Source organism: Caretta caretta, chromosome 11 (genome assembly GCF_965140235.1).
Source record: "Caretta caretta isolate rCarCar2 chromosome 11, rCarCar1.hap1, whole genome shotgun sequence".
Lineage (NCBI taxonomy): Eukaryota > Metazoa > Chordata > Testudines > Cheloniidae > Caretta > Caretta caretta.
Genome location: NC_134216.1, coordinates 40,637,996 through 40,658,290, shown reverse-complemented (window position 1 = coordinate 40,658,290; position 20,295 = coordinate 40,637,996). Strand labels below are relative to the sequence as shown.

The 20,295-nt window shown below is 38.0% G+C and overlaps 1 protein-coding gene across 2 annotated transcripts in view; it reads right to left on the bottom strand.

The window, feature by feature from the left end:
• Window positions 1–7,013: 7,013 nt before the first annotated feature.
• The window catches only part of HAT1 (histone acetyltransferase 1), a 55,079-nt gene continuing 41,797 nt past the window's right edge, over window positions 7,014–20,295 (bottom strand). For both annotated transcript variants that reach the window (XM_048868562.2, XM_048868560.2), the window contains exons 9-11: window positions 19,836–19,987; window positions 17,960–18,076; window positions 7,014–7,437 (exon numbers count right to left, since the gene is read on the bottom strand). In XM_048868562.2, the coding sequence (XP_048724519.1) occupies window positions 7,270–7,437; window positions 17,960–18,076; window positions 19,836–19,987 (437 nt within the window). In that variant the 3' untranslated portion in view covers window positions 7,014–7,269. The remainder of the gene's footprint in view (window positions 7,438–17,959; window positions 18,077–19,835; window positions 19,988–20,295) is intronic.

The following is a 20,295-nucleotide window of genomic DNA, read 5'->3' as shown; positions in this document are numbered from 1 at the left end:
AACAATCCTACTATAAGACAAAGAGCAGTGAATAAATCACTGATAAAATTATCTGTATAAACAAGAGTAATTCCTACCAAGGCATTACTGTATGCCTCTGTTGAATGTTGCAGAGGATGATAGTAGGTTGGACTGAAACCACATACAGCAGCTTTTTGTATTTCTTCATAGGAGGCATGGACATCTTCTACCCAGGATATTGCTTCAGATGCAGAGCCTCAGCTACACGAACCTCTATCGATATTACTTTGCGATTTATGCCTCCTTCTCTACCTTGACATCAGATAGATTTCTTTCTTGGCTGCTGAAACTATTTCCTAGTGATTTTTTTGTATTTCTTTTTAGTTTTGAGTATTTGTTGTTTATCCAGAGGTGGTTTCCTCATTGGCGATGTCAGATAGATACCACTCATGTTATAGAATAGTCTCAAAGTACGTGGCAGAGTTTCCTTCTCTCACTGCTCTTAAAACTTCAAAAGCTTTCCTTCTACTGTTTCTAATTCCTGGTTGATGGTATTGCTCTCTTCAGGACAGCAAGTGAAAAAGAAGTTGAGAGGTGTATTGCTCCTCACTTGCCTTTGTCATCATTCTGTGAGTTAGCTGTTTGTTGTGACTCAGGATAAAATGCTGATGCATTTATGCTGCTCATTCAAGATAGACTCACTCAAAACCACCCTGCATCTCAGCTTGTGCTTTTTGTGTAGCGGGGTGTTCTGCATTCACCTGCCGCAAAGCCTTTTCTTCATGTCAAACAGAGTCAATTTGGTAGGACAATGGCTAGCAGGGCAACTGAGAGTAACATAGTTCCTAATAACTACTCTGAAAGGTTGCAGGCCCAGGTAGTCCCATTTGGAGGGTCCTGTCATGGTTTGGACCCCCCTTCTCGGATGCCACCTAATGTACTGGGATTTCACTGAGCCTCCCTGCTCCACTAGCCTGGGCTCTCTCTCCCCGTTTTGCTGAATTAGCCTACCATGCCAGAGGCCGGAGAGCGAGGCACCAGCTATAAAATCACACAGAATCTGCGAACAGCTCTCTATGGGAAGACTCAGCTAGGAAATCGCGAAGCACTCAAGTGCAGCTCCCCTCAGGAAGGTACACCCAAAATAATATTGTCTTGTGCTGTAGAGAAATCTATACAACGTAAGCTAAGAAATTCACCCCCTCCCTCAATGTGGAGGAAGAGACGCACCACTTCTCCCCCCCCCACAGTTAGAAATTGCACAAACTGGGTTTAATAATAAACAAAACAAGTTTATTAACTAAAAAAAGGCAGATTTTAAGTGATTATAATGGATAGCAAACAGAACAAAGCAGATTGCCAAGCAAATAAAACAAAACATGCACACTAAGCTTAAGATCTTAAAGAGACTGGTTTCAACAAAAAGAAAAGGGGTACTAGTGGCACCTTAGAGACTAACCAATTTATTGGAGCATAAGCTTTCATGAGCTACAGCTCACCTGATTTCAACAAGTAATTTCTCACCCTAAATGTTGTTTTAGGCAAGTTGCAGAGTTTCTGTAGCTTCGAGTTCCAGTTATTTCTCTTTACAGACTAGACTCTTGTCTTAGTCTGGACTCAGCCCTTGCCTTTCCCTCAGCTCAGTTCCTTTGTCTCGTCAGGTCCTTTCAGCAGTCTTTCTTCTTGGGCAGGAAGACAATGGAGAAGAGTCCTGTTTGCCTTACCTCCCAGCCTTAAATAAGATTTACATAAGGCAGGAATCTTTTGCTTCCCAGTCTTGACCTTCCCCTCCTTTTAGTGGAAAATTACTAGAAGTCCAAGAAGGTATTTAGTACCAGGTGACAGGACCACCTGACCTAATAGCGTCACAGCTACGTCACAAGATGCCTCTCAGGAAAGAAAGAGATTAGTATCTCAAAGTCTTATTGTTTCTTCTGAATGGCCCATCAAGCCTGATGGGCTGTTGTCTGGTGGGTGTCTCCCAAATACACACACAGTTGTAATTGTTACATAGTCAATATTCCTAACTTTAGATACAGAAATGACACATACATACAAATTGGATAATCATATTCAGTAAATTATAACCTTTCCAATGATACCTTACAAGACCCATCTAGCATGCAATATATCTCAGTTATGCCATATCTATATCATAAGCATTAAGACTATGGGGTGTAACATCACAGGTCCTTGCTCCCTCTAAAGACTACAGGGATATGGAATTGGGAACTTGGGGGTAGGAAGAAAGGCAAGTTGTCTGCCTGTAAACCAGCACAGCCAAAAGTCTCTGGAAGAATTTAGTTTCCCTGTCCTGAAATTCAGGCAGAATCATGGAGAGGAAGGGAGGTTGAAAAGACAACCAAGCCACCACCCAAAAAGCTCGTGGGCAAGAGAGTTCTGCAGAGGCCAGGTTCCCTATTCCTTATGCATGTGAACCCTGATGCGGCTAGTGCTGAATCTGCTGTGGGCAGTAGAGCTAAAGCCAGGGACAGGGAGTTGCCTTTTTGTGGTACTGTATGGTTTGGGTAACCCATCCTTTAAATATAGCCAGGTTCTCACTGAGTTGCTGGTTTGGGGGAAGAAGGGCAGAGCAGCTACATGAGATTTTAAGGATTTTCCCCACCAGCAGCAGCTTGTCTGCAATAGCAGATGGGAGGGAGGTATGCGGGGTCAGAGCACTGGAATGTTTTCTCAGATTCTGTTCCATTTTCTTGCTTTGTCACAAACTTCTTCAGCCTTGGGTGGGTTAGCAATGGGGTTAGCAATGACTCAGAAGAATCATATTCCGTGCTAGAGGATTTTGTGCTTGCATTTACAAAAAAATTTTTTTTAAAGTTTGCGTTAAACAACATATTTTGCACAGGAAAAACTTATTCTTAAAGGTTCCATAGTAACAGGTTACCTGGAACATCCTGTTACTGCTGCAGAGGGCAGGGCAGTTCTCTAATGCCTTCCTGGGGACCAAGACCAGCAACTAGCTGAAGGTCTTGGGCCTAGTCTTTCTCCAAGCCTCATGAAGGGGAACAATTCATCATAGGATGATCAGGCACTAGAAGTAGAATGAAATTATCTTAATGGTTCTGGGAAGTGCTCTTCTCTCTCCTCCTGATCCTTTAAAGTTCTTGTATTTAAGGACTATCTTGTGTTTAAGAAGCACTTCTTTTCTGCGCTATTTTAGGCATTTATGATGTCCTCCACTGTTGCAGGGGAAACATGGAACTCTAAACTTGGCACTGCTCAGGTAAGCACAGGAATTGGGTTTTAAAATAATATTTAAAAATGCATTTGTCATTAAATCTACCCATATAATCTGAAAATTAGAGTCTGGTTGTTTTCCAAAAAGCTATACAAAAATTTGCAATGAGTATTCCACATTTTGATTGTTTTGAACATATTTGCTCCATTTCAAGTAAAAAATGTTGGGTTTTTTAGGTGATCACACATAACATGCAGTCTGACAGTCTAGCTGCATTCTCACACATCACCACTAGAATAGGAGTGTGCAACCCAAATTCTGTTCTGTTAAGCCTGTGCAATACCACTGATGGCAGTGGGTTTGCACAGATGTAACAGAAAAGAATTTGACCCTGCAGTTGAACTGCATTAACAATTCTGAAGATGTGAGAGCCAAAATAAAATCCACCTCACTTTCCCATATCTGGTGTTCTCTCTGTATTGCTAGCAGGCATAAAAAGTACTAAAAAAAACCCTCTTCTGTAAATGATCAAGCAGCTGGGACTCTGAATTAATACAAGGAGCAGATAATGGTGAGTAAGGTGCTGTTTCTACATAGCTGCTGATCAGAGTAGAACTACATTTAATGCTGAGTTGCTGTTACTGTAACTTTTATTTTGAGACTGAAGGGAGTTTGGCAACTTTTCAAGTATTCCAATATTTTTTCATTTTATTTTACCCTTTGCTTTGAAGTACTTGCTCAGATTCAAAGGTTTCTCTACTGGTAACAAGAGACTTTCACTGTTACTTGCATAAAAATTGTCTAGTAAGCGATGAAAGACTACGTCAGAGAGCAGAAAGCAGCACTCTGATGCTTCTACAACAAAGAACATCATACACAACTTTAGTTTCTTGACCAATGCTGTATAACCTGAAAGTTCAACATGGTATTTCAAGTGCAGCAAACTCTCCTTTAAATCCTGTTTCAAGAAGTTTAAAGTTTCACCTGGTCTTCAGTTAAAGTGACTGAGCAACTTGGTTGTAGCCAAAATGGTAAGAAATACATGGAGAATTTTTAAAAAGATAAAATCACTTAAAATAAATCTGTTAATGCTTATTCCATATATAATGAAAAGTTCCCATTAAATATTTAATAATTCAATGGAAGAACAGCAACTTCTTGGTTTAGTTTATCCTGGAAAATTTAGATTAAATTTGCTTAAATATAAATTTGCATTCAGAATCCTTCTAGTTTTCTATAGAATGCTTGTCATTGGAGTGTCTGTTAGTAATTATTTATGTTTAACATGGGTAATGAATAGGAGAAAACATGGCCTAATTCAACATTTAATTATCCAATTTCAGGTAGCTTTTTTTTTTTTCCCTAATATCTATAGCTGAAGTGTAAACTTTTCCTCTCTCTCTCAGCATTTAAAAGAACCAAGATACTTAAGTATGAAAAGTTAACTACTGAATGCCTGTATATTATGCTACCAAGTTCATAGCTCCACAAAATGAGATTCCCGTGACCATTTAATGGCAAAGCTGTGCAAAGCATGTTATCCTATCAATGCAAATCTATCAGGATGGATGAAAAAAATCAATGATTTTTAAAAAAAAAAATCACACATTTTTAAGTTTAAATTAAATAGATTTTTAAAAATAAACATTTAAAATTAAATTTGAAATTAACAGCTTATGTTAAGGCCTAAAAATATATTAAAGTTATTTAAATTAAATACAAAAATAATATTAAACAGCATGTCTGCTACTGAAGTTTTAAAGAAAGTCAAAGCACTGAGCTAGTGGAAGTTAATTGCTAAACACCTGCAACCAGAGTTGGTTGAAGTGCTAAATCAATGTTTGACAGCAGAAGCATCTTCTGCAGGTAGAGAGAGAATATTTTCTTCACTTTTGTTGGTTCAACTAGTTCAGTACAAATGCAAGTTCATTCAAAGTTAAGAAGCTGACTGGGAGTTGAAAAAAGCAGGAAAGCTGGTTTTCTTCTTCCAGTTTGTGAAAAAAAAACTAGGTGTGAGAGGATGAGATCCAATCGTTCTAAAATCTCGCAGGACCCAGTGACCAGAAACAATCAGGTCAATTCATTAACTACACAGAGAATACTTCCTTTGTTTAGTAAATCGCTGTTAAAGGCAAAATGTGTTTTCATATTTTTTTGGATAAACTTTTCTTATGTATCCCACACATTTAGGGCAGTTTTACTTAATACAAAAAAACCTGTTGTTTTTGTGTATTTTTAATTGAATTTGAATTTCCGTCCAAATAGAACTTGATACAAATCTCAAGTAAAAAATTTATCATCTAGTAAATAAGAAATATATCATTCATCATTTTATAACAATAAAAAATGAAAAAATTAAGACTATTAAAATGTCTTATTGAGACTGAATAATTTAAGTTTAGCTACATCATTGCTTAAATAAATGTGTATATAGTGTATCCTCCTGGTTAGCAAAAAGAAGCACCACATTGAGTGTAAAGGCTATACTTAGTTACAAACAACATTTTAATGGTTAGCAACTAATGAGAATCAACTTTTAAGAAAATAACTAAAAATTACAAATGCAAAACATGATGAAAATTGATTTAAATCAGGATTAAAATCTGTTAAATCGCTTTGATTTCAACCAGTCCACTGTGAAATCTATGAAATAAATTGTAAGAGCAAGTCCATAGAGCCTCTCTGTCAGTATAACAATTTCAATGCTAATATATCATCCCGTACATTACTGAGAGAAGGACTATTGACACAGGGGACTACTGCACAGACAGGATTTTGAGAGGGAGCAGCTATGTGGAAAAGGATGATTCACCCTATCAGACTTACATTTATTTCATTAACTTGAGCAATGTAGATAGTTATAGTTGCTGTTTGTACACTTTGAATATTACAGCTCCACAGATGGTTTTCAAGTAAAGTACATAATAATATTAAGCGTTGTGGGACTCTTATGGATCTGCAGGAGTGGTAAGTCATAAAGCAAAGTGAAGGGTGGTCCGATAGCATCAGTTGAACTTGGGTGTTCTTGTCATCAGTTCAATTTTTAAAGTTTTTGATCTGGCAAACTTTGCCAAAAATTCCAAATCTCAGAGCTAAGGAGTTAGCAAACTAGTGGTTTCTGAAAGCTGTGAGTTATAGGAGTTGGTTATGGGATTGCAAGTAAATACCATCACAAGAGAGTGTGGAACATTATATAAGTCACCTAAGCACACTGAAATGAGAAGCTATGCCTCCATAGGCTAAGCACACTGAGTTAAGCCAATTGCTTAACTGTGAAGAGTTTTAAAACTATCAAACAAACATATAAATATGTTACTGCTTATCAACGGTTTCAACAGGAATTCCCTAGAGAGAGAATGACCATGGATCTCAGTGTTTGGAGCCAAATGTAAAGTCCATTTCTTCAAATTAGCATTCCATCAACAACTCTTTTCTTACACACACACACACAGAGTCATCTTTCAACACAAACATACTGAAACTTACTAAAAAAAATCACTACTATTTATGTTTATTCCTATAGGCAGGAGGGGATGAGGTTTTTATATTGTTTAATTAAGATGGGCTCAGATCATATGATGAGAGCCATATAACAGTATATGCACGAGGCAGGTCATGAACAGCAGAGGGCAGGAGAATGAAATAGAATTTTGTAAAAATTTTCTAGTAGTTAACTCAAATATTTCACTTTTAAAACATTTGGTTTTATTTTTAACTTACCTTATGAACAACTGAAGTATTGAGATTGTTAGTGACTTCTTAAATACTCCAGGCTACGGTAGTCCAATCTGCTTCATCTCAAGCCTCACTAAGCATCTGAACAAAACTGTACAGAAGACCTGAACACTTGCAGTGATAGTGCATCTCAGAATCTACATTCTTGTTTATTTAAGCAATAAGTGCCCCAAATCCTAAGTACAACCATCTTTAAATCTACAGCACAAAAATAGAAAATATTCAAAATGCACAGAAAAAAACACACACAAAAAGTCATCTTAAATGTGATTAAAACGTCACATGAGATTTTGCAATTAAGTAGCAATTATGGATGTGCTTCACAACACAATGTATAGAAATCTGCAAGTTTCCAGTACAGAAAGGTAGAATTCTCATGCTTGAGCAAGTCGTTCTAGGACCCTTCGGTAATCTGAAACAAGTTGCTGGAAGCTCTCTTCTAACTGTTCATGCTGCATATTTAGGTCTATTTGGTTCAACTGGTTCGTCAACTCCTCTGGTCTCAGACATCTTCTCATCTTGGCAAGTTCTCTTTGCTTTTTCTAAACAATTAAATAAACAGGTTTAAAAACAATGTCATCACCTTTATTGGCAGATATTTGTATTTTCAGAATGAAGTGAACAGCAGTAGAGTCTAAAGATTTATCCAAAAGGTGTTTATTGATTAAATATATTCCTCTTATTAGTACGTATTTCTTTCCACAATGTCCCTACTTTTAAACAAGATCAGTGGGAGGCTGGGTAAATACTCCTGATAAAACACTTTTTCCCTTGAAAGTCTAAACAAAGAGGTCAATAATAAACTAAAAGAAAGTAATATCCAGATTTCTGTATTTTTTCCTGAAGCTAAGAGACTGGGAGTAGTACTACTCATTTGGTGGGTTTTTTGTGTGCGTGTTGTTGGTTTGATTTTGAAAAAAATGTTATATTGACCTTAATTTTGGTAACCATCTGAACTGATACTACTTTATATATTACTCCTCTACCAGTGTTAACCACACCTATGTACTATTATGCTGATCTTCTGCCAAATTTTTATATTTCCCACATAATCTATTTAACAGCTACTAAAAACTAACTTTAACCACCCTTCCTCCACTACTTAGAAAATAATCCAAGAATAAGGAAGGAAGGCCTAATAATTTATCTGATGCAAAAAAAATCTTATGCGGATGATCAATATTTGGGAACAGCAGTAAAACAGACCCACCCACACAAATACTAGCAGAGGAGAATTATTAGTGGAAACACATAACGGGTCACTTGTTGCACAATATAACAGACAAGAATGCACCTCAAAAATGTTTCCTCACTAACTGGTAAGCTCCTCCACATACCCCTACCCCATTACCCATCAATAAATTATACCTAACTACTACCAAACTCCCCTCCCCAAAACCTATTAGGAATTTAAAATATTGATTAAAGATAATATGGGACTAAGTACTTAGTTATGAAAGTCAGGGAAATAAAGGAATTGCTATAGAGGAAGAGAGGTGTCATGTAATCCAGTACTCTTTGGCCAAAGTGGTGTGCTTCAGAGCAAGTGATAAACCCTCACAAAATGGACCTAATTTTGTAATTATGGCATGAATGCAGACAAAAGAGAATTTCTGCCCCCAGCTGGTGGTCAGTTTGTGCCTAAACTGTACTTAAAGATTGAAATGCCTTTTGGTTTTTAAATTGCAGATGATATTCCTATGAATGTTTGTCTGTTCCTTTTATGAATATTAGTAAGCTAATGTCTCAGTGCTACCAAGAGGCAGTCTATTTCCACAAGTTAATTATATGTTGAGAAAAAAAGTATTGCATTTTAATTTAGAATGGCCTCTTTTTCTCGTATTATAGGGAAAGGGTAAAAAGGAGCACTCAGCTGGCTCACTCTAGACCACTTGCTGTTTTACATACATCTCCTTTCTTGTACTTTCGCCAACTTAACAGAAAAAATATTAAAGAGAAGGAATTCTTTAGGCTGACCTCAAGAGTAAATAGCCTGAAATGATGGGATGAAAATGAGCAATGGAAACTATAGGCTGAATAGCAAGAAAAATAAGAGGTCTGGAACAGTTTCCCAAAGAAAGCCCACAACACTTGTGTTATTTAAAAACTAGACTGGACAAAGCACCCACTAATAGACCAAGAACAGTTCAGCATCAGCAGGGAGGTTGGACAAAGTGACCTCCCATTTTCCCAGCTCTGACTTCTAATTCATCTTTTTAGTCTCTCCTTCTATGGAAGCCCTAAACTAGATTTTCACTGCCTCTCTCTGGACCTTTTCCATTAGCGTCTGGGTGATGAAGACCAAAACTGAACATAGCACTGAAAGTGAGGCTGTATTATCAAATATATACTAGCATGATTTCTAGCCTATTCTTAAAAACAGCCTAACGTTATTTGAGCACAGCTGTGCAGTAAGAGGACTTCATTGAGCAGTACACATGTAGCCTAAGACTGTTTTCTGAGATGTTAACTAATTCAAAACTAGTAGCAGACAAGAGTATTCTTGTTACTTACAATATGTTTTGTCCTACCAATGACTACTTTGTACTTCATCAAAAGTTGCCCGATTCCTTAGTTTTGTTTGCTTCTTTCCAAGTTCTTCAAGTCCTTCCTAGTTTTGACTCATGTCATCTACAGATGTTACCAATTCACTATTACCACGCCACTTCTTCCACCATTGTCCCCACCCGCTTAAAAATTAAATAGTGACCACCACTAGTCCTATTCATGATCTCTGTTCCTATTAACCTCTTCTCCATCAAGACTTGGCTATTTATTTTCCTATCTCAATGAGTTCTTAATCTGTAATAGGGCTTTACCTCTTTCATAGTGGTAATCAAATTTTCTTACTGTCCCTTGGGGACGGTCTTTATCAGAAAACCTTTTAAAGTAAAGATTACAGTACCGTTTTTGCTATCACCATGAGAAGTTACCAATTCTGTAGAAAATGCACTCTCTCTAAATGAAAAGGAGCAGTAAGAAAAAGCTTAGTTTCCTGAACTTTCCACCTAAATGATCTTCTCCCAGACTATCCTAATAGAAACAAACTGCAAGTATGTCAGATTCATCAGTACTGTCACCTGTGCATTACATTTGGCTAGGCAAGTAGGTCTAAAGTGGCACAAATGGGTCATCACCTTCTCATGCTGCCACTCTGTTCTTCCTGGTAATACATTTTACAGACTAAAAGTTCTTACTTGGAAGCAGGAGTTAAACTGGGGGATTAAATTTCATTCAGTGTTGAAAAAAGGGGTATCACTATTTTGGTCAGCTGAGCTCACTTACTACAAAACTTCCACTGATATAAAGTGGCAGCATGTTGTGTCAAAGACACCCTTTCTGAGTAGGTTTTGAGTGTAGCTGTAGTAAGTTTTGGATAGATCATCCACAGTGAGAGAGACAGTGTTCAATATATGGCATGTTAATATTCTAGTATTTGTGCCACCTGGCATTTGTTTTTCCAGTGGAACAGCACCATTATTTGTTTTTTTGTTCCTCATATTACCTCCCTACCACTACCAATACTTTCACCTCTGGGATGGGAATAATTTTGTTTGTTAATGGAAGAGTTTGCTAGTACCACACACTCCTTGTACTGGCTTCTCCTCCCAAAATACTCTTTAGGACACTTTTCAGGTTTACTATATCCCATTCCTGTTTTTAAGATGTAATTGCTCATATGCACGGACCAATAGAGAGATAAATAATCAATATATGTCAGAGTGAGAGAACCCCTGCAACAATTTGACTCCATTATACTTCCATAATTACTTTCCCACCGCACTATCACTAGAGAATTCTGATTTTCACTTATTCCCCCTTTTTCTGTATCTGTTGTCAATTAATCTAAGATTTTTGCACACCGCTTTTGCACACCCTCCTATTTAGTGGATTGAACCAGTATTCCTGGCCTTTCCACAGTATCTAATGGCCCACCACTTGGGTCATAGCAGGGTTTGTATACATTTTTCATAAAGGAACTAGCTACTGCAGTACACGGTTAGAATATGAATAAGTACATACATCATGATTCCACAGGTCTGTGTCCTAATGTCCAATATGAAAATATCAAGAAAAACAAGCATGTATTGCTGTTCTTGTCTTTTCCTCAGCTCTAAATGGAAGTATATCAATTAGCAATTTTCTTCTAATCGAATGTATATAGTTCAAAATCTAAATGCTACCAGAAGTGAAATTATTGAAATGTCAATTATTTAAATATTCATGTCTGTAGTTCAAGTTTGGTCAGTCTTCATGAGCCAATATTTTTACGTTAGTCAACAACAGCTCTGTAAGGGCTGAGAAGTCAGAGACAGCTGTTCTATATAAAAGTTTCATGTGAGAAAAATATGTTTTGTTGAAAGCAAGTCATTCAGAATTGCAATACTTTTAAGAGATGTGCTCAATGTCTTTATCTCTCCATTTGCGTGCATATGCACTTCTCATTTCTGCTTCAGACAGGACCACTGCTTTGTCTCTCCACCTCACAGTATCACCATTGGAACTTCTACAACAATAGTATCTATCTGAAAAGAAGGTATTCATGCATCACCAGCACTACAATCATCGTCCTACATGCCGAGTACATTAGCAATGAATCACCCTTTGTGATGTCTATGTAATTATACCGTCTCTGGTAAAACACAGAAGAAAAATTGTTAAGAAATTTCAGTCCCAAAGCCAGTCTCAAAGTAAAAGCCACCACATATTGCTTTTACACTCATTTCCCAGAACGCAGAGAAAAACAACAACATTTTGGATTGTAGAGCCTTTCAAGTAGACCTGGGTTCCCATTCAATGAGAATTTTCAAGATTTCAAAAATTTTTCCCACACCAAATCAAGATGAAAAGTCAGAATTGTGAAAATTTCTGTGAACCAAAAAAATCAGGAGAAAAATTCAGATCAGAACAACTGAAACATTTCATTTTCATAATCTTGAAATGTTCTGATTTGATTTAGATCTTTACATTTTACTATAAGGTAACAAATTTTTAAACAAAAAGTCATTTTGAACATAAAAATAGAACTTTCATTTCAAAAACATCAAAATGCGGTTTTAACATTTTTGAAATTTAAAAAAAAAAATCTGAAATGGAAAATTCATTGAAACCATCTCTTTCCTGCAAAAAGTTTAGGTTTTGACAATTTGGCATTTTCAGATGAAAAATGTTTAGCTGAAAAATTCCAGACCAGCTGCACTTTCAAGTAATCTTGTCTTTTTTTTTTTTTAAAGAAAGGAAAATGGGAAAACACCACCAGTCTCACTCTTCGCACTATTCTTTGCAGCCTTCAGGAAGCTGCTGTCAAAAAAAAAATCAAATCTCCCCTCACACCTACATATCCAATTTCTTTGAAAGGGAATTGGAACAGTATCACCTATGAATTTAAGCCTATTACTCATTCTTAAAACATCATTATTTTTTCAGAAAGGCAGGAAGGTACCTTTAAAGTCTAGTTTTACTTGGAAATAGTGACTTTGTTAAAGTGGCATCACAAGGGTCCATATTAGTTGAAGTTATTTTAAGGTCAAATTTATCCACATTTTTTATTTCTCTATAAAAGCTATCAAACTGAGATATTACCCTCAAGTTAAACTCTTTCTTTTCTCATGGTCACCTGTAAGATTCTGCATGCCAAATTCTACCTTCACTTATACCTGTGCAACTGGTTACACCTGTGCAATTCCACTATGTTCACTGGCATTACACAGGTGTGAGTGAAGGGACAATTTGGACTGCAACTGAATATGTGTAATGTGACATTTTTGCTCCTAAACTTGCAAGCTGGCAGTTTCCTACCAGTATAAATCTAATCCAGCTCATAGCTGTTGTCACAAAAGCAATTCTCAAGAAGATTCAAGACACCAATTTCCAATCTATAAAGGCAAGAGGGACCTCAACATACTCCCAGTAGATACTTCAAAAGCTTAAGCAAAACATATCCACAACTAAAAATAAATGCCCAGCAACAGCAATCAATAATAACTTCAAGGAGAGAATAAAATAATTGCTGGACTGGGTAGATGATCAATTTATAGTGAAAGGAATTGTTCAATTCTCCTATCATCAATCCACCAGTCCTGGCCCAACTGGAAATTAAACAGTAAGGAAAAGAATACAGGGTCATCTTGCAGGACCCAGTAACAGAAAGCAGCATCCAACACAGCTACGATATCAGTTTTGTAATGCTTAGTAAAAATAGCAGAAACAATCCAGTCACAGCCATGAAAAGCTTCGAAGATGCTGTTTCTGACACTATCACGGGTATAGTTGGCTGTGCTCTCGAAGTGGAAGTTTCCTGCTGATTGTGAGACCCAAACAATAGCAGAACAAACTCATCTTGCTATACTGGTCTTGATGCTTTGAGGCTTTTCATGATCTCCATAAAAAATGAAAAGGCAATTCTATCTGCAGAAAGATTTTTGTTCTGTCCAGATAGTACTTTTTAGCCTTCTTAACATCCAGAAGGTGATGGTGAAGCTCCAAAGGGCAACATGGATAGTTGGAACATAAGCCTTTGTGAACCCAACATCCTTGGGAGTGGGGGAGGAATGGGACAACCACCATCCTGCAAGACCTTGACAAAAGCTTTTTTTAAAATAATATTTTAGGGTTAATGCTGAAGGGGGCACACCAGGCTGCAAGTGAAGAACAATTCAGCGGTAAATCTTAGTTTTAGAGTCTCATCCAGATTTCAGGATAAACTTCCCTGATCCCTTGAGTAGGCAAGAGTCCAGAAAGTTCAGCTTCTTGAGGTGGGATATTCTAAAGTGCTCAGTACTAGCCTAAAATTTGCATGGACTTCAATGAGAGCAGAGTTAAGCTAATACAGAGAGCTTTGGAAAATACCACCCTTCATCTCCAGGTTTAGAGACAAGCACCTCTGGATTGGGTGCAGGATTAAGCCCAAATCAGGAGATCTCTGGTTGCTGGGCAGCTTTAAGAGATCTTGCCTTGACATATGAAAGCCAAGATCTTTGTGGCCCTGTTCAGGCCACTTTTCATGGCAACTCTGGCTAATGATGATGGATGGGATGAAGGCATAGAACTTTCCACTTGAAGGAAAAGGTGTCCATCTTCCAAGAAGACTTCTGTCAGTGCTGGGAGTAGACACAAGAACTTCATTGTTGTAGAAAAAGTTCCATCTCGGGGACCGCACAGGCCAGGGTGGGGTGGGGGGGGGGGTGGGGGGAGAAGAGGCGGTAAGGTGTGTAAAACATGTTGGTTTAACTTAATTACTATTCTTTGGCAGGGGCACTTACTGAGACATAACTGTCTGTTTCCTATGACGGCCTTTCAATACAAGACACAATCCTGATCACCTCTACACAAAGAGGAACTCCAAAGTGCCCCCACATTTGGCAACACTGCTTAGGGTCATTCTACTGTCACAATTTGTAAGAATTTATAGATTCCAGGGAAAGAGTAAATTTCTTCAACAAAGACCAGATGAACCCAAATTCTAGTCAACTGATACTCCATTGATCATTTTCCTGGGAACACTTTGGCCAGCACATCAGGGAGCCCAGGTGGGCACACCAGCTTCTGAAGCTTGCTGCTTTGGAGATCCTGATAAGTCAGTTCCAAGAGTGGGTTCCCTTGGAACAAGTTGTTTGGGGAAGTAAATCATTGAGGAACAAACTATTTCTGTTGAAATGGGAGACAACAGTAGAAATTATTTTCTTATTGGTCTCATAACAAGAGCATTGATTGATGGATCCTGTTGCCATCAGGCATGGGTGGAAGGAGAACTGAAGAGATGAAGGGAACAATTCCCAGGAGAGAAGAAGCCTGCTAATGAGCCTGAAGTAGAGAGTAAACATCCACAATGAAGCTGTATATGCAACGTACAGGGACTATGCTGATACACTCCATGTCTATACATGCTGGGAAGTTGACTCCAAGAAACTTTTATAAAGCTGCTACCATAACAGCAGCTGTGGGCTGTACCTCCCTGCAGTTGGTGGATTGGGTACAGTATGAGAACAATTCCACTGATGTCTGGGAAGAAACACAATTCCAGCTCACTATTGCATGCTGTGTGTTAGTTCCGCAGGGCAAATAAGAGTTAAAACAAACAAAAAATTATTCTTTTGACCAAAGTAAGCTGATCTTTATACTCTGAATACTCACATGGAGCACCTCAGCTGAGAACATACTGTTTTTAGATAGTCACCTTTCACAGCAGAATCATATTTTAAGGCACAAAACAAATCCTCTGCTTATTTTGCTGACTTCCATGCTCTTTTATTATCCTAAATAGAACACTTTAAAAAAAAAAGTTGTAATTGAGTCATCAGCCCACTCTCTATGATCTCTCTTGGAGAAAGTTTTCTTCCCCCTTTTGATGCCCTACACGACTTCATAAGTAATCCACAGCATCAACTTCAAACAATTATATTCTCCTGTTCATTTTCATACCAAATCTTTTGCTTTTTAAAAGAATTGTTATGAAAAAAAGAAAATCTTTAATTATAGCAATTACATTCATCACAACATTCTCAACTTCAGCAGTCCCTTCAATTCATGGACCAGTAAGAACAGATGTAGTATCTTAGTTCAGTATTTTCAACAATGATCTTTCGTTAACAAGGACAGTTCTAAAGGAGTGAAAGTGTTACAAAATTTTTGGTTTTAATTTTCTGCACTCACTTCATTAATCTAGGAGAGAGCTATAGGATGGAATAGGTCTATCATGAGATTGAGAGTTGCAGATAGTTTGCAATATTCTGCATTTACACAGCCCTGTTCAACTAAAGATCTCAAAGTGCTTTATAAATATCAGACCTTACCATCAGTACAAGAAAGATATTAAGAGTGTAAGTACATCTCTGTGATGTAAAGATGAGAAAATGTTTGACAATATGAAAAGCTGTTTCACAACAGGTTATAATTTGGAAAGTGAGGTAAGTACAAGTGAGTTAGTTTAATTGCAATTGTTTTGAGAAGCAGTTTTTGAAAATAGCATGGCTGGAATTTATTTATCCAACCACAGAAGTAATGCGCTTGTTATTTCAAACTATACTTATGACTGTAAGATATAGAGCAAAACCTCAACCTCAATATTTAGTGAAAAATGGGTATGCAAGGTGCTCATGTTTCAAGAAAGTGAAATGTGAAAACTAACTTAAAACAAAACTTATGTTAATTCAGTACAGAAAAGGTATATGAACCCCAGCACACGGATTTAGTGAATACATGAGGTGCTGCTTATACGCCGAAAGACAGCACTGTGAATTGGTGGCTCTGGTTAATTGCCATGTGAAAGTATGTGTCTTCTAATTCAAGAGCAGCATACCAGACCCTGGTATCTAAGGAAGGGATAACAGATGCTAGACTAACCATCTGGAATTTTGTTTTCTTTAGGAACTCATTTAGCTCCCTTTGATCTAAAATAGTCCCAAGATCCCCCTTTGCTTTCGGGATTAACAAGTATCTGAACGACATGGGAAACTTCCTGTATGTCCCCCATGAGGAGAAACTGGACTTCCTGAAGTAGCACGCTTTCATGAGAGTGGTCTCTGAAGAGGGATGGGGAAGGAGGGGGACTGAAATAAATTGAAGGGTGTATCACAGTTCCACCGTGCTTAGGACGCACTGATCTGTGGTGATTACCTTAGTATCATTGGAACTGGGGAGACTGGCTCTGAGTCTGGAGATGGGGGTACCAGTGAGATCATTGCTGACTTCCTTCTGGATGGAACCCTACAGAGAGGTGCAGCAACTGTAGCAGCCCGCAGTATTGAATGGCGGTTTGGGGCTGAAGCTGGGACTGTAAGGATGTGCACTTCCAATCCTGGTACCAGGCAGGAGTTCTAAACCATGGGGGAAGCCAGCACCAACAAGTTCAGTAACTCAAGCTGCCTCAGAAGCCTCGGGTGTAGATGGTACTGGAAGAGGCTCCTGACTGTGGTATCGAAAGGTGCGCCAACATTTCAGGGATTGGTCTCAGTGGACCCTGGGCTCCAGAGTCAGCAATCCTTGCTGGCTTACGGAGTGTGTCTGGTGGTGCCTCTTCTTTGTCACATCTCTGAATCCTTGCCTCCACTCGGTGCCTTCACTGTAGATTTTGAAGGCTTCGGTACTGAGTCTTTGGGAGACTTACATTGTTTCTTCTTAGGTACTGGTGACAAGGATCTGTTCCGAGTGGGGAGGTTCCAATGGCGGGCAAAGCACAGACTCCATAAGCAGGTACTTGATTGTGGCAGCCCTGTCCTTTTTTGATCAGGGCTTGAACCCTCTACAAATGTGACGTTTGACACTCACATGGGCCTCTCCTACACATTTGAGGCAGCTGGTATGGGGGTTGCTCACTGGCATAGACTTTTATATGAGCAACAGGCCTTGGTGCCAGTAGAACAAGGCATTAGTCCAGTACCAAGCCTCGTACACAAATGGGAAATGGTGACCCAATTCTAGAAAAAAAGACTCTGAATTTACTCTTATATCTAACTATGTACAAACACACTACACTAGACTAAAAACTAATAGTGCACATACTATATACGCTAAAAGGGGGAAGATTTGTAAATACAAGCATCGAAGCGCCAATAATTGTCATTGGCAGTAGGAAGGAACTGAAGGGGTGTCGGGGAGCAATGTTGCCCTTTATACCTGCGTGCAGTGGCGCAAGGCACCAGAGGATGCTCACGCTGCCCTGATGGATGACACTGAGGGAAAAATCTCTGACAAACGTGCCCATAGCATGCACACACTCACAGTGGAATGGATATGTGCAATCACTCGAAGAAGAAACATATTATTTAAATAATGCAATACAACTAAATGTTAGGTAAGAAATACCGCTGGAAATTTCAATGTTGTGGGTATCTCAGATTTTAGCATATAAAGTAAAATGGGATCTTCAGCATGGCAGTGTAAAAAGATACCACTAGACAATACAAAAATGCTCTATATTTGTGTATAGATCACTTTCATGCTGCATAACTAGCAACAGTTGATTGGCAACGTAACTGGCATCAGCTGTATTGATAGAAACGAAAGCAAAAACCATGTTTGTTTAGTTCTGGAGTAAGTGTTAAAAGGTACTGAAGTCATATACACCTTATATGGGCCAATCAATCTTTTTTTGATGTCCAACCTATAGCCTCTGGACTGTTCTGGATCACCCATGTCTGTTGCACGCAATCGGAGAATTTCATAAACCCGTCTTGTGTGTTGCTAATCAAAGAAAAAAAAAAGAAAAACAGTATGAATAATAATGTTATAATTTGCAATCTTATTGCTGAATGATTTAAGAAATGAAAAGATGTGCAAATGCTACATGTTCAATTATTTTGCTCAGGATGTTACATGTATCATGAGAGATTCAAAGGGCATTGACAGAGACTTGATTCTCCTCCTCCCATCACTTCCTTACTTCTATGGTACTTCGTAACTGACAAGTTTGGCAGCTCACTCAGTCTTCTACCAATGTTTCTTCTAAAATAATCCCCCTTGTGCAACCAATGCCTTTAATGCACCCCAGAATCCTTTGTACCAGCTGCAATGGCACTTCAGAAGCAGCAATGCTCAGTTGCAAAGGATTCTAGAGTCACAAAGGCATGAGCTGCACAGGAGTTTATCTAATTAGTTGGCAGAAACCCGGCAGCCAGAGTTGAAAGACAGTTTGGGACTGCTCTGCTGGTGGGTAATTCATAATACTGTGGTTCCTCTGCTAATTTGGAGCTGCTCCACCTGCTGCTTTCCTTAAAGCCTCTTCCTCACAGTTCTGTATCGACGCATGGCACAGCCGTTTTAAAATTCAACTATTTAGGAGATGGGGAGGGATGATCGGACAAAAACCCCAAACCAGTAAAGTGGGGCAAGTCAAAGTAGTGATGTAATTGTATTTAGCAAAATTCACAAATTTGGAAAAAAAAAAAGATTCCTGTTGCCATTACACCATTCCATTTCTGTTGCATCTATTCTATAGCTTTTGGGAACATTGTTCTAGAGGAAAATGTTTCCGTCAGCCTCTAGAAATAATGGGCAATGAAACATTATTTAGAGGAATACAGCAAATTTCTGGTTATGTTAACGGGTTTTATTAAGTCAATTTATTAACTTAAGAAATAAGTTAAGAAATTTCTTTACTCAAAATGAATAGTTTAACAAAATTGCCTACTACCTCTGAAAGCCTCCAAATCTACAACAAAATATATGAAATCAAGTTACATATTTTCAGCATTTAAAAAGAATTTATTCTGCCTTTATTGTATGTTCTTTAAATAGAGATGGAGCCTTTGATACACTTATTATTTCTACATGTTTATCTAAGTTTTCATTTAAATATTAAATATTTATCCATTCAAATGTAATGTCCCATAGACATACAAGAGGTCTGCACTCGGCTCTCCCCTTACACCACTATGTAGTTTTCATATGTAAAATATGGGTACACTTTTCTTTTTTATTTAGGTCTCAGTATTTTCAAAGACTTCATAAAAATCAGAAGTTCAAATAAATCAGAGTATCCAGAACAAGTTAAGGGAAGAAGCAGAGCTCCTAAGCAACTCCACAGCTCCGCTCCTGCAGTTTAAACACTCCGTAAGGAGCTTACCTTCAGTCTTCAGTTCTGTAGCAGCTTAGAATCTGCCTTTTAGCAGTTTTCCCCTACATTTTCGTATTCTATTATATATCCAATTAAAACATATTTTATTTGTATAAACACACTGTTCCTCCTAGTCAAGTCTTATGCCAAAATACTAATGGTACCGTATCAAAGCATTCTAGGAAAGAAAAGTATTTTTCTAAAACCATAGTAAGCTAGGAAATGTTTCATTTCCAAATGCACTCCAGAAATATGCTGCATGTAGACCAGGAGGTGTGTGTTAGAAACTTGAAGAGCAGAGCACCTGTGTTTGTGAAAACTTTTGAATACTAAGCACTAGATTTGATTAGATTAGGCCTGAGTATACCTGTACAAATTTTAAAATACCTTATTTATTTTCAGTTTCTGTTGAGCCTCTGTCACCATTTCTTGATTGAATCCTTGCATTAACTTCTCTGAGGAAAAGCAAGGCAGATCTTGGCAGAGCTTCACAAGTACAAAGTCTCTGAGTTTCACATAGTTTTCAGATGGATCTTCAGCTGGAAAGAATATAGAACTATACAGTAACTATGAACTTTCTCAAAAAGAAAAGGAGTACTTGTGGCACCTTAGAGACTAACCAATTTATTTGAGCATGAGCTTTCGTGAGCTACAACTCATTTCATCAGATGCATACCGTGGAAACTGCAGCAGACTTTACAGTCTAACAGACTAACACGAATACAGACTAACACAGCTGTTACTCTGAAACCTGTCATTATGAACTTTCTGTAATCTGTTCTTTCTTCAAGCATCTAATTATCTGATACTTTGGGAAACTTATTAAAAGTAAGGACAGACAACATCC